General features: G+C 40.6%; 1 protein-coding gene across 1 annotated transcript in view; it reads right to left on the minus strand.

The window, feature by feature from the left end:
* Window positions 1-243: 243 nt before the first annotated feature.
* NIPSNAP2 (nipsnap homolog 2) overlaps window positions 244-13,798 on the minus strand; it is a 28,123-nt gene continuing 14,568 nt past the window's right edge. The window contains exons 6-10 of the mRNA XM_056137658.1: window positions 13,551-13,691; window positions 11,427-11,458; window positions 4,882-4,976; window positions 3,611-3,694; window positions 244-1,377 (exon numbers count right to left, since the gene is read on the minus strand). Of these exons, the coding sequence (XP_055993633.1) occupies window positions 1,313-1,377; window positions 3,611-3,694; window positions 4,882-4,976; window positions 11,427-11,458; window positions 13,551-13,691 (417 nt within the window). The 3' untranslated portion in view covers window positions 244-1,312. The remainder of the gene's footprint in view (window positions 1,378-3,610; window positions 3,695-4,881; window positions 4,977-11,426; window positions 11,459-13,550; window positions 13,692-13,798) is intronic.

The following is a 13,798-nucleotide window of genomic DNA, read 5'->3' on the forward strand; positions in this document are numbered from 1 at the left end:
TTACTCCTGACTCTGCACTCAAGAATTACTCCTGGCAGTGCTCGGGGGACAATATGGGAGGCTGGGAATCGAACCTGGGTTGTCTGTGTGCAAGGCAAATACCCTACCCACCATGCTATTGCTCCAGCCCCAAGGCCTACATTAATTTTTCAATTGAAAGACTACAGTTTATTTAATATGAACACTATAGACTTTCAAGAGTGTTACATTGATTCAACTTCATAAAAAATCACAAGCATTGAGTATGTGAAAATTAAGATTTTATTGACTTTTATATGTTCTTGGAGAAAACCATTCACATGTAAAAGTTCGACATTTGAAATGAGATTTATTCACACTATTATACACAAAAATTCTTTGTGTATTAGACATAATTTTTCATTTCAATGGGATTTTCACATGATTAAATCACAAACTTGGCATACTAATATTAAAAAAAAATCAAACAGAACTAAACAAAGTACAAAGCTTTAGGCCAATTTAAATCTCAACATGCATCACACATGATCTTGGAAGTATTTGCTGTGAGCTCACTGAAATATTCAATAGAAAATGAAGTCACAAATGATTGTTTACAAAATAAAACCTCTTTTTCTAGTGCGACATTTGTTAGAAAAATATTATAAATAAAAATTAGTGCTATTCAAGATATTCATTTCAAAATCACATATGATATACACTTTCAAGCCATTAATTTCCTCCCCTCTCAAATAGAGACATCACAATATATTATGTGAAAATTGAATTTCTGATTAAATGTATCTTGACAATCATTACTATCTTTAGTAATAACACATTGTTCACTTTGCCTACTGATAAAACATCAATGAGTGAACAAAAGCAATTTCAGGTATTGGTGGACTCTTTACTATTCCTAGTGTGAGATTCAGAAATATTTGAGAACATAACAAAATATGCATTTCTTCCTGGTTTAAGAAATTTGTCTAAAAATCTAATTATAAAACAGATTTTCTTCTTTTAAGTAACAGCTGACTTTTCCCCAGGGTTGGATTTTTGTCTGGAAATGAATCAGGTTTTAATTTGGGCCCTCTTTTCCTGGATGGTGGAAAGGGATGCCTCAATATTATAAGGTGAATTTGACAAACAGATGTTTTAAGGAGCACTACAAAGCACTGCCACAATAAACCTGCAATAGTTTTCTTTCTGGTGATTATGTAAATTTTAAAGAAAAAGAGGTCTTTTGTAAGCTATTTACAGCAGTTTACACTTGTTTTTCACTTGATATACAATTAAAATTAATTTATGAAAAATACTTGTCACATACATGTAGGCCGATCTAAATTCCGATGCTTTACTGGAGGGGGGAGGTCTTCAATGGGATCATGATTCTGGATTCCATTTCCTGAATAAGTGGGACTTAAAACAGGATCAAGATTACTATCTTTGTTCTTTTCCAAACGGATTAGGGTGAATATACAGTCATAAATAGTTTGCCGAACACATTAGTACTCGCTTATAGAAGGGCTTAATATGGCCCCTGGATGAAATACAACAATCTTCACACACTCTCCCCTAAGGAAAGTTTTTTGGAGCAGTTTCAGCGGTCCACTCATAACAAACAATACAAAATAAATGATTTTGGTTCTGCTTCGGGGCAGGAGTTGGGGGTCGGGATGGAAACATCCAAAATATGGTGGTGGGAAGGTATAATGGTGGTGGGATTGGTGTCCGAACATTAAATGTAATCAAATACTGTGAACTACTTTTTTTTTTTTTGCTTTTTGGGTCACACCCAGCAATGTTCAGGGGTTACTCCTGGCTCATGCACTCAGGAATTGCTCCTGGCGGTGCTCAGGGGACCATATGGGATGCTGGGAATCGAACCTGGGTCGGCCATGTTGGCTGCGTGCAAGGCAAACGCCCTACCTGCTGTGCTATCGCTCCAGCCCCACTGTGAACTACTTTATAAAAATAAAATAAAATAAATAAATAGTTTGCTGAGTCAGTTTAGAAGACCTGCAACTTGATACCAGAATAGGGTACTGGAAAATACAGGACTGATATCAGGAGAAGAAATATACAAGGTAATGAAAGATGTGCTAGTATCTTTTGGGTGTGTGTGCTCGTACCTCTAAAAAATAACATATTAGTAAATGAAAACAAATTCTGTTTGGAGATGTGTTTCATTTGTGGAAAATTAAGAAAGTTCCTAATGTGAGACTATGGTAGTTCTGGGGGGGAGGTGACTTTTTTCGGCCACCCTGGCAGTGTTCAGGGGCTATTCCTGGTTCTGTGCTCAAGGGTCATTCCTGCCAGTCAGTTCCCGTCTTCAGGGGAACACATGTGGTATCTGGGACTGAACTGGGGTCAGCCGTAAGCCAGGGAAGCACCTTAACCTCTGTACTAGCTCTCCGGACCTACAGGCCACTTTCTTAAATAGATCTTCATCTGACCTCATTCTGGACAAAGGGAATGGATACACGGCACTAGTGCAATTGTCACTGAGAAGAAAAACATTAAAGTTCCTCTGGGAACTGATGAAAGTATAAAAATACGGGCTGGAGCGATAGTACAGCGGGTAGGGCATTTGCCTTATGCAGTCGGCCTGGGTTCAATCCCCGGCATCCCAAATGGTCTCCTCAGCACTGCCAGGAGTAATTCCTAAGTGCAGAGCCAGGAGTAACCTCTGAGGATTGCTGGGTGTGACCCAAAAAAGAAAAAAAAAAAGCAGCAAAGTCACATAAAATTAAATAACTTAAAACGTGAAAAATGATAGTAACTGGGTTTTGGGTTTTTTGTTTTTTTGCTTGTGGGCCAGACCCAGCAGGGCTCAGGGCTTACTCTGGCTCTAACCTCAGGGCACAATTGGGGCCTGAGTATTGAACAAGGATCAGCTGCTTGCGAGGCAAGTGCCTCACCTTCTGTGCTACCTCTCCTGCCCCAGGTAATACTATTATCTGTATCAGTATTGTGTATTGTGGGGCTGTATTCAGCCCAACTATTATCCTTCTTTTTTTTTTTTTTTGCTTTGCATTACGATGCTCAGATGCTCAGGCGTTACTCCTGGCTCAGCGCTCAGAAAATTACTCCTGGTGGGGATCAGGGGACCATATGGGATGCTGGGAATCAAACCTGGGTCGGCTGCGTGCAAGGCAAATGCCCTACCTGCTGTGCTATTGCTCCAGCCCTTATTATCCTTTTTTAAAAAAATCATTTTTATTGAGGTGCCAGAGATCAAACTGGAGTCAGCTTATATGCAAGGCAAGCACTTTAACACCTTTACTATCTCTCTGGTCCTTAAACTGTAAGAACAGATCTTTTTTTTTTATACCATTTTGTTGTTGCTGTTTTGGGGTCACACCTGATGGTACTTAGGAGTCACGCCTGGTGATAGTTGGGTGACTAGAGCTTGAGCCTGATGCTCCTGATGGGCCTTGATAACTGAAAATTCTAATGAGAAAGGGAAGGCTCAGAAAAAAATATATTTGTTTAATACTTTCAGAGAATAGAGAAGTCTATAATTTACAAGGGCCTAAAATGAGGTTTGTTTTTCTTTTTTAGAATTTTTGTTTATTTTCCCATAAACCTTGTAATTCACCATACTATTAAAAAATGAGAATGAAAATATTTTATGTCTATTAACTATTACCTGTATAATATACTAATTCTTCCCAGCCATGTTTATGCCAAGCTGCATTCCGTATATCTTCCCTGGTCTGAAGATCCTTGTACGCTTAAAAATAAGCACACCGAAGAAGCAAGATTTAAACCAAACATAAACTTAATGACCTATATTTCACCAGTATATAAGTTTTTATACTGATGCTCATATAGTTTTCTCAAAAATTCTATTTGGAGAATTTAGTACTAAATACGACTGCTCAATCTGAACAAAATTATGTTAGAGATATAACTTTGTTCTCAAGTTATACTGTCTACTAGATCCAAGACAAACTCTTACAAACCAAATGAACTTCTTCACATGTTAAAGGCATTCCCAGATTAAAAAAATAAAAATTCAGAAGATATAGAACATTTAATGAAATACCTCCTAAAATAACACCTGTACTATATTTTGTTATTTTCAGATAAGAATGAAATAAATAATCTATGTCTACATGATTTATTTTAATAAATACCATGTTAAATATATTGTTTAACATATATGTAATAAAAATAAATACATTATTCATATCACACACAAAAATAAAAGCATACCCAGGAACTCTCAAACTACAGATGATAAGCATCATTAGAAGCGATTATGCTTGATATTTATAAAGCACTACAATGGTCTGGGTGAGAGACTGGATTCAGTGCAGTAGAGAAGGAAAGTTCAAGTAAAGGCAGGGTCAAACTCTGCTCTACAAGCACACACATTCGTTAATTTTTTTTTTTCTTTTCTTTTTGGGTAATACCCGGGAATGCACAGGGGTTACTTCTGACTCTGCACTCGGGAATCACTCCTGGTGTGCTCGGGGGACCATATAGGATGCTGGGAATCAAACCCAGGTCGGCCGTGTGCAAGGCAAACACCTTACCTGCTGTGCTATCACTCCAGCCCCACATTCATTAATTTTTATAGGTAATTTATAAGTAAGATTCAGCACTGTCACTGAGAAGTCACTCTAGATAGGGAAGCTGGGCAACTCTCTGAAAGGCACTCGTAGTGTTACCAGCTCTGCTTGCCAGTTCTCTATTTCACCAACATGACCTCCATCCCCACAACTCGCTAATTACAAATCTTTACAAAAGCCTTTCACCATTAACCTTGTACATTCTAGACAGACCAATCCTTATCTATGATGTTTGGATTTGTTGCAGTATTTCAGGTATGTGAGAGAAGGTATGCTTCGCTGCCTAGAAAGTCACTTAGTAATTAGTTCTGAAATCCTGGTAACATATCACACAAATACATACCCCAGAGATGATGCACCATATATAACTGTCCAATCTGAGAGAAAAATCCTCCAACCGCTTCATTATTATCCTGTCTGAAGCGAACTGCACGAGCCCTGCAAGAGAAAACAATGTTCAGGTATTAAATTAGGTATGTCAGAAACAGTAAATTTCCTCCATTTTCAGAGCAGGATATTCAGAATGAAAATGAATTTAAAAAAAGTACTATAGTTTAGGTTATGTGTATATGACACTGTTGACATTTATGGCACTTGGGAAAATAATTCATTTAAGTGTTGGATGCAAAAAAAAAAAAAGGAATTTAGGGGCTGGATTGATAGCACAGCGGGTAGGGCATTTATCTTGCATGCGGCTGACCCGGGCTCGATCCCCAGCATCCCATATGGTCCCCCGAGCACCGCCAGGAGTGATTCCTGAGTGCAGAGCCAGGAGTATCCCCTGTGTATTGTCAGGTGTGACCCAAAAAGCAAAGCAAAAAAAAAAAAAAAGAGTTGGAGGCCTGTCAACATGGATCTGAATCTTGCTGGTTCTATACCTACAGTGAAACACAGCTCTTGAAGAACAAGGTATCTGAACAGGCTTGCACCATAGTCCTCCTCCTGGAGGGGAGCTTCAGTGCGTGTGAATTAGAATGTGCGGGAGGGAGCATTGGAATCAGAGGATGGGGGAATCTATGGTGGAAGGGACCAAACCAGTGTCCTTGAGATCAATGCAAGTCTCTGCTCTCATCCTCAGAGTTCAATTCTGTGAAGGTAGGATGTCTCGCCACTGCCCCACTGGTTACCCCAAAGGATACTGAATTTTTTCCTTTTACATTTAGAATTGATTGATCAATATTTTCACAAAAATTACAAATCTGATTGGTAAAATGGTGAAATTACGTCAATCATTTTCATGTGCATGCCAGCTCAATTCAGGATAAAAAGTGTCTCTTATTGACAGTGATAACTATTTGAGATTACTCATTTCTAAATTAAAAAATTTTAGAAAATTAAAAAATTTCATTCTAAATTTACATAGGCAGAGAAAACATACTTGCCTTAGCCTGGTAATACTCAGAAGAATGTACTGTGGAGAAGATCAGCATCTTAAATAGTTACCTACATACCAAAATACAAATTGAATGCTGAACCAGTTTTATGTATAATCTTTAAAGTAACTGAATAACCCTGGAAGTTCACTGCAGATTCCATAGTGGGAAAGTCTTAGCTATTAACATGAAAAAATGTAACTGAGTAATCCTATTCTATGGACACTAAATTACTACATCTAAAAAAAGCACACCCTGGGGCTGGAGCGATAGAACTGCGAGTAGGGCGTCTGCCTTGAACATGGCCCATCCAGGCTTGATTCCCAGCACCCATATGGTCCCCTGAGCATGCCAGGAGTAATTCCTGAGTGCAGAGTCAGGAGTAACCCCTGTGCATTGCCGGATGTGACCCAAAAAGCAAGGAAACAAACAAACAGAAAACCCACCCTAAAATAAAAAAATCCCCTAGTAATTTTGTGCCTATGTAATTTTATAAGGTCCTGGGGATGTGGCTCAAAAGCCTGGGTCTGATCCCCATAACAGTCACACATCACCGAGTGTGATCCCACAACAACCACAAAATAGTATACATGAGGCAGGAGAGGCAGTACCGGGGTAAGGTAAGGTGCTTGCCTTGCATCCCTCCTACTTTGGTTCTAAATCCCAGCCCCGCCAACGGTCCCCCAGCACTGCCAATGTCAGTCACTTCTTAGCAGACAGTAAGAAATAGCCCCCGAGTAACCACCAGCTGCGGACCCAAACCCGAAAGAGAAAAACTAGAAACATACCAATACGTGTTTATTAATTTTCAAGTAAAAAGATATCTTCGTTTGGAGCTGGGGAGATAGTACTGCTAAGCATTGGGCATCGGGCCTTTGCGTTCAACCCGCTTTAGGGTTTTCAGCACAGTTTGCTCCTGGGCCCCTGAACAGTGCTTGTGAGCGGTGCCATATCCCTCCCCACCCCACAAAAACACCCCAAACTGGTATTGAACTTAAGCAGGCACTACACACCTGAGTTAGGCCCATGGCCCGTCCTTCTTTCCTTTTCATCCGTAGGTCCATCCGTCCGTCCGTCCGTCCCTCCCTCCTTTCCCTCCTTCTCTTCCTCCCTCCCTTCCTTCTTTTTTGTTTTGCTTTTTGGGTCACACCCAGCGATGCACAGGGGTTACTCCTGGTCCTGCACTCAGGAATTAATCCTGATGGTACTCAGGGGACCATATGGGATGCTGGGAATCGAACCTGGGTCGGCCGCATGCAAGGCAAACGCCCTACCCGCTGTGCTATCGCTCCAGCCCCCGGATGGCCCTACATTCTGTTATAGGGGGCAGTGAAGTTCCCTTCACATCCCTCTTGTCCCATCAATTACCTTTCTGTAGGCAGTTACCTTTCTTTTAAAGGCAATTTTTACTATTCAAGGTTTAATATTTCTCTCTTTTCTCAGGACCACATCTGGCTGTGCACAGGGATCGAACCTTGGTTGGCTGTGTACAAGGCAAGCACCTTACCCGCTGTACTCTCTCTCTGGCATAGTTCCCAGAGCCTTCTAGTTCTACTTCATATATAGATATATACCTATATATATCTATATAATATACACACATACATATCCATGAATAAGTCCTATACTTTTATATTACATATCTTTTTTTCTTTTCTTTTTGGGTCACACCCAGCAATGCTCAGGGGTTACTCCTGGCTCTGCACTCAGGAATTACTCCTGGCGGTACTTGGGGGACCATATGGGATGCTGGGAATCAAACCTGGGTTGGCTGTGTGCAAGGCAAATACCCTACACGCTATACTATTGCTCCAGCCCCTATATTGTGCATCTTACAAAACTTGTTATAGAATTAATTTGCTATATTTAATAAATTTAAATAAAATTTATTTTATAAAATTTACAGAGGTAAAGGTACTTGCCTTGCAAGCAACCAACCCAGGTTCAATCCCTGGTACTGCACCTGATCCCCTGAGCTGTCAGGGGTGATTCCCGAGTGCAGAGCCAGGGATCAAACCTGGGTTGGTTGCATGCAAGGCAAGTACCTTTACCTCTGTAGCCCTGTTAACTATCTTTTCCCCTTAACTTGGTGTTCTTAAGATGCATCTATGTGCAGATGTTTTACTTTAATCACCATATAAGATTATGTAGACTGATATATGGGTCTATCATATATCATATATATATGATATATTTGCTAAGGCAAATATACTGTAGACTTTTTTCCTAGCCCAGGTTGTCCCTTGAACATGCATATCTCACTCTGGCTCTCCTTTGCTCTTTCAAAGAGAAGCCATGTCTCTTTGTACCTCTCTGTCTTTCTGTCTTGTCTGTCTGTCTGTCTCTCTCCTCGCAGCTCTCTTAATTTCAGTAAAAATTTATTTTGCTTCATAGAAAACAAATTGTCTACTGCTGCCTTTTTGGCAGATCTGAGTGTTGGGGTAAAATCCCAAATAATAATGGTGGGTCTGGTGTTGAAATATTGAATGTAATCAAAGTAGAGAGAGAGTAATGTGGAAATCATCTGCCCCACGGGGCGGGGGGGCACGGGGAGGGTGTGGGATGGGGGTATACTGGGGTTTTTGGTGGTGGAAAATGGGCACTGGTGAAGGGATGGGTGTTTCATCATTGTATGACCGAGACTTAAACCCAAAAGCTTTGTAACTGCTCTCATGGTGATTCAATAAATGAATTTATAAAAAAGAAAAAAATTATTTTGCTTCACTATTGAAAAACCACAACAAAACAAAAACATTGCATTCTACTCCTCTAATCCACGGCATATATGTTACTTACAATTTTGGCAATTATAACTGACTTTTTATGTAACTATTACTTTTGCCATATAACATTTACTGCAACCAGGATATACTAAGACTCAGGAGAGTTGCAGAATGGGAATCTGGAAAGTGTTCTATTAGAGGCATGGTGAGGTACAGAGCTACAGGGCACCTTCAGAAAGCATGTATGCTGGACATCTATTCCAACTTGAATTGTGTTATTTAAACCAATTTCCTCCCAGACTCTGAATTTTGATACTTAGGAGCCAGGAATCAGACCCAGGACTTCATACGATTACCTCCTGATCGTATGAAGGCCTTTTAAAATGATGAACTTCATACGATCTTCAAAATGATGAACTCTGGATGATAAAAACTTAAACATTTTAATTATAATTTATCAATTTCTTTATTTTGTGAATCATGATTCTGGTGTTCTATATATTTAAAAACTGTATAATGCAAAGGTCACAAAGACAACACTTTTTTTTTCTTTTTGGGTCACACCTGGCTCTGCACTGGGGTTACTCCTGGCTCTGGACTCAGGAATTACTCCTGGAGGTGTTCAGGAGACCATCTGGGATGCCAGGAATCGAACCCGGGTCGGCTGTGTGCAAGGCAAATGCCCTTCCCACTGTGCTATTGCTCCAGCCCCAAAGACAACACTTTCTCCTTGTACCTTTACATTTCAGTTCTTATATTTAGGCCAGAAATTCATTTTTAAAGTTTTTATCATTAAAGTGTTTATATTTAATGTGAAGTAAGAGGTTCATTATACTTTATGTGAAATAATTTGACATAGGGGGCTCAATTTAATGAGGCAGGGGTGGATTCTAATTACAGCAGCAAGGAATCCTTCCATTCCAGAGAAATAGCCTTCGTGTATTCATCAAAATGCAACTGCTTGCGTTGGGGGGTGGGAGGGGGCGTGGCATAGCAGAAGAACACTGGCCTTGCCTGCATAAGGCAATGGGTTCAACCCACATACCAGAAGGGGGAAAATCAAATGCTCACATACATGAATTTATTTTTGTACTTCAATTCTGGGCTGGAGCAATAGCACAGCGTGTGGGGTGTTTGCCTTGCACGTGGCTGACCCGGGTTCAATTCCTCTGTCCCTCTCGGAGAGCCCGGCAAGCTACCAAGAGTATCCCGCCTTGCAGTGCCTGGCCAGCTCCCTGTGGCATATTCGATATGCCAAACACAGTAACAAGTCTCACAATGGAGATGTTACTGGTGCCCGCTCGAGCGAATCGATGATGAACCATGGGAGGACAGTGCTACCGAGCAGTGCTGCTTCAATTCTATTCCAAAGGACCAAACGTGATAGCCTCTCAGTATCTGTATTGCAAACCATAATGCCCCCAAATAGAGAGAAAGTTATGGGGGAAACTGCCTGCCATAGAGGCAGGGGGAGGGTTGGGATTTGGGGGTGGGGGGTACTGGGGACATTGGTGGAAAATGTACACTGGTGGAGGGATGGGTGTTCAATCATTGTATGACTGAAACTCAAACATGAAAGCTTTGTAACTGTATCTCACAGTGATTCAATAAAAAAATTATTTTTTTTGGAAAAATTAATGAAAAGAAAAACAAACTGAATGTGTGACTCCTCTAACTTAATTTTTCCTTTTTTAAGGTTATTCTTGTTATTTTGGGCCCTTTGCATTTCCAATGTTTGCTGGAACTTCAATTTGGATTGTGTTTAATCTAGATATCAGTTTGCAGGAAAATTGGTGTTTTGCTAATTAACATGAAGAACAAAATGTACCAGTATCAATGTGCCAAACTAAGAAGAAAGAAAAAGAATGGTACTATTGTGTTCCTCTGATAACGCATTAACAATACCATTTTATTTTTGTTTCTTGTGTCATACCTGGCGGTACCCAGGGCTTATTCCTGGCTCTGTGCTTAGGGATAACTCTTGGCGTTGTTCAGCGGACTGTATTGTGGTGCTGACCATGTGGGATCGAACCTGGGTCAGGTGTGTGCAAGGCAAGCCTGCTTGCTGTACTGTCTCTCTGGCCCTGAACCACAATTCTTCAGAGAAATAATATCTAAGAAATACTGAAATCAACTCATGCAGCACTGAGTGTTTGTTAAAAAACTAAAAGGTTCCTTACTTCTTAGAAATATAGACTAAAATACTTTAAAATGAAGTGCTATTTCCTTCCAAATAATCTGGGTCAGAGGAGATAGATCCAAGAATCTATCCCCTGGTCATGTATTTAAAAATTACTGAAAATAAATAAATAAAAATTACTGAAGCTGGGGCTAGAGTGATAGCACAGCAGGTAGGGCATTTGCCTCGCACATGGCCGACCCAGGTTCGATTCCCAGCATCCCATATGATCCCCTGAGCATTGCCAGGAGTAATTCCTGGTGCAAAAACCCATGTGCATTGCAGGGTGTGACTCAAAAAGAAAAAAATTAATTACTGAAGCTAAGTAATGAATAAAAAAAGCAGGCAAGGGAAGAATCCATAGTATTATTCTTTGTTTTTTGAATCACTGTAAGGTACAGTTAGAGAATCTATGGTTCTATTCTTTCTGTTACATGTGCTTGAAACATATATAACATGAAGGTCCAATAGAAAAAAACGTTTAGTATTAAATCATGGCACTGTTCCCAGACTTTATTCCTAAAGCTAACACTATAGCCTCATATAACCTTTCATCCCCAAACAAAAAATCTATAATAACACTCAAAAGCTTACCATTTGGTAATATACTCACCAGTAATTGCCCCATTCAATCATAGTTCCTGGCTGAAAAAAGGGAGGGATTTTTTTAGTTGTTCTGTGAAGAAATAGGAACTAGCAGTAAAAAAACAAACAAACAAACAATACTACAATAAAAATTAACTTTGGTTTGGAGAGATAGTACAGTGGGTAAGGATTTATTTGCTTTGCAACTGGTCAACCCAGATTCAATCCCTGGCACAGCCTATGTTCCCTTGAACCTGTCAGGAGTAATCACTGAGCACAGAGCCAGGAGGAAGCCCTGAGCACAGCCAATTTCCAAAACTGAAAAAAAAAAAAGAGAAAAGAAGGACAAAGCGATAGTACAGTGGGTAAGGCATTTGTATTGCATGCAGTGGACGTGGGTTGGATCCCTGATATCCCATATGGCTCCCTGTGCACCACCAAGAATAATTCCTGAGTGCAGAGCCAGGAGTAAGCCCCAAGCTCTGCCAGGTGTGGCAAACAAAACAAACACACAAAATGATTCAATATAAACACACTTGTTTTATTCCTTTATCTTTTTGTTTTGGAGACGCCCAGTGGTATTCAGAGACTACTATTGGCTCTGTGTGCAGGGGTTGTTCCTGGCGGAATGCAACAAACTATATGGTGCTGGGGACTGAACCTGGACCTCCTGCATGCAAAACATGTGCCCAGTCTACTGCCCCAGTTTAAGTCAACTTAACAAAGATATCACAATTTTTTTTTACAGTAAAATGAAATGGCATTTAGTTCATCAGGATCCTAGCAAATATCTAGCAACTCTTACAAATTGTTCCCTTTTATCTTAATAAAAAGGTAAAGGCCCTCCCGTTGATTTGCTCGAGCGGGCCCAGTAACGTCTCCACTGGAGACTTTGTTGTTACTGTGTCTGGCATATCGAATACTCTCAGTAGCTTGCCGGGCTCCGAGAGGGGCGGAGGAATCGAACTCGGGTCGGCCATGTTGGCCACGTGTAAGGCGAACGCCCTACCCGCTGTGCTATCGCTGGCATATCGATAGCACAGCGGGTAGGGCGTTCGCCTTACAAGCGGCCAACATGGCCGACCCGAGTTCGATTCCTCCGCCCCTCTCGGAGAGCCCGGCAAGCTACCGAGAGTATTCGATATGCCAGACACAGTAACAACAAAGTCTCCAGTGGAGACGTTACTGGGCCCGCTCGAGCAAATCGACGATCAACGGGAGGGCCTCGAGCAATCTGTAAGAATTTATCTTAATATAAAGTTAAATTTATTCAATAATCATACATGTATTAGTTGAGCTAGTCCAACTGCAACAGATGTTATTTATATGTACATTCTTAGTCCTGAAATATATATATATATGTATTATGCATACATACATATATACACATATATATGTTCATTCATATTCTTAACTGTGGCTGAAAAGAGCTATTCAATGAACTGAGCACACACTTTGCATGCAGGAGACCTGGGTTGGATCCCTGGCACTGCATGGTCCCCTGAACACAACTGGGTATAGGTCAAAACCAAAACCTAAAAATTATAAACACAGAAACCGTGGGAAAGACGATAAAAGATGGAAGAGGGGCTGGACAGTCTAGCAGGTAAGGTTCTTGCTTTGCATGGTTCCAACCCCCTGGCACCCTATTTAGTCGTCTGAGCTCCAGCAGGAATGCTTCATAGGCACAGATCCAAGAGCAAGTCCCAAGCACAATCAGGTGTGGCACAAAGATCCAGTTTTGTTTTTGTTTTTATTTTATTTTTCCTTTTTGGGTCACACCCAGAAATGATCTGGGGTTACTCCTATTTTTGCACTCAGGAATTACTCCTGGCAGTGCTCAGAGACCATATGGGATGCCAGGGATCGAACCCGGGTCTGCCGCGTGAAAGGCAAACGCCCTACCCACTGTGCTATCGCTCCGGCCCCTGTTTTTGTTTTTAAAGGAAGAACTTAGCAGAAGGGAATGAATGAGAAAGAAGAAAAAAATAAGAAGAGGTGGATTGGGCATGGGATAAAACAAGTTAACCAACTGTAACATCAAACACAGCATCACAGAATATACGTTTAATTTTGCTGTCAGTATTTGGGAGGGCTCTCATGCTTCTTCCCAGAAGACTGGGAGGACACGTATTTGTATTTCAGTACTTACTCGGAGTTGGTAAGATCGAAGTTCATAAATATTAGGTCCCGACCGTGGGACAGGCTCATTCCAGAAGCTGAACTCCAGCAGCAGCTGATTCTTCCTGGAGAGAAGCATACTGCTTCTTGCCTTCCGGAATTCCACAAATTCCTTGGAGTGAAAAATTTGCTCATGAAAATTTAAAAATTTTATATACATACCTTTAGTAATATTTTGTTTCTACTACAGGATATTATGTTTCCCTATAACATACGGAG

This window comes from Sorex fumeus, unplaced genomic scaffold, assembly GCF_029834395.1.
Source record: "Sorex fumeus unplaced genomic scaffold, SorFum_2.1 ptg000126l, whole genome shotgun sequence".
Taxonomy (NCBI): domain Eukaryota; kingdom Metazoa; phylum Chordata; class Mammalia; order Eulipotyphla; family Soricidae; genus Sorex; species Sorex fumeus.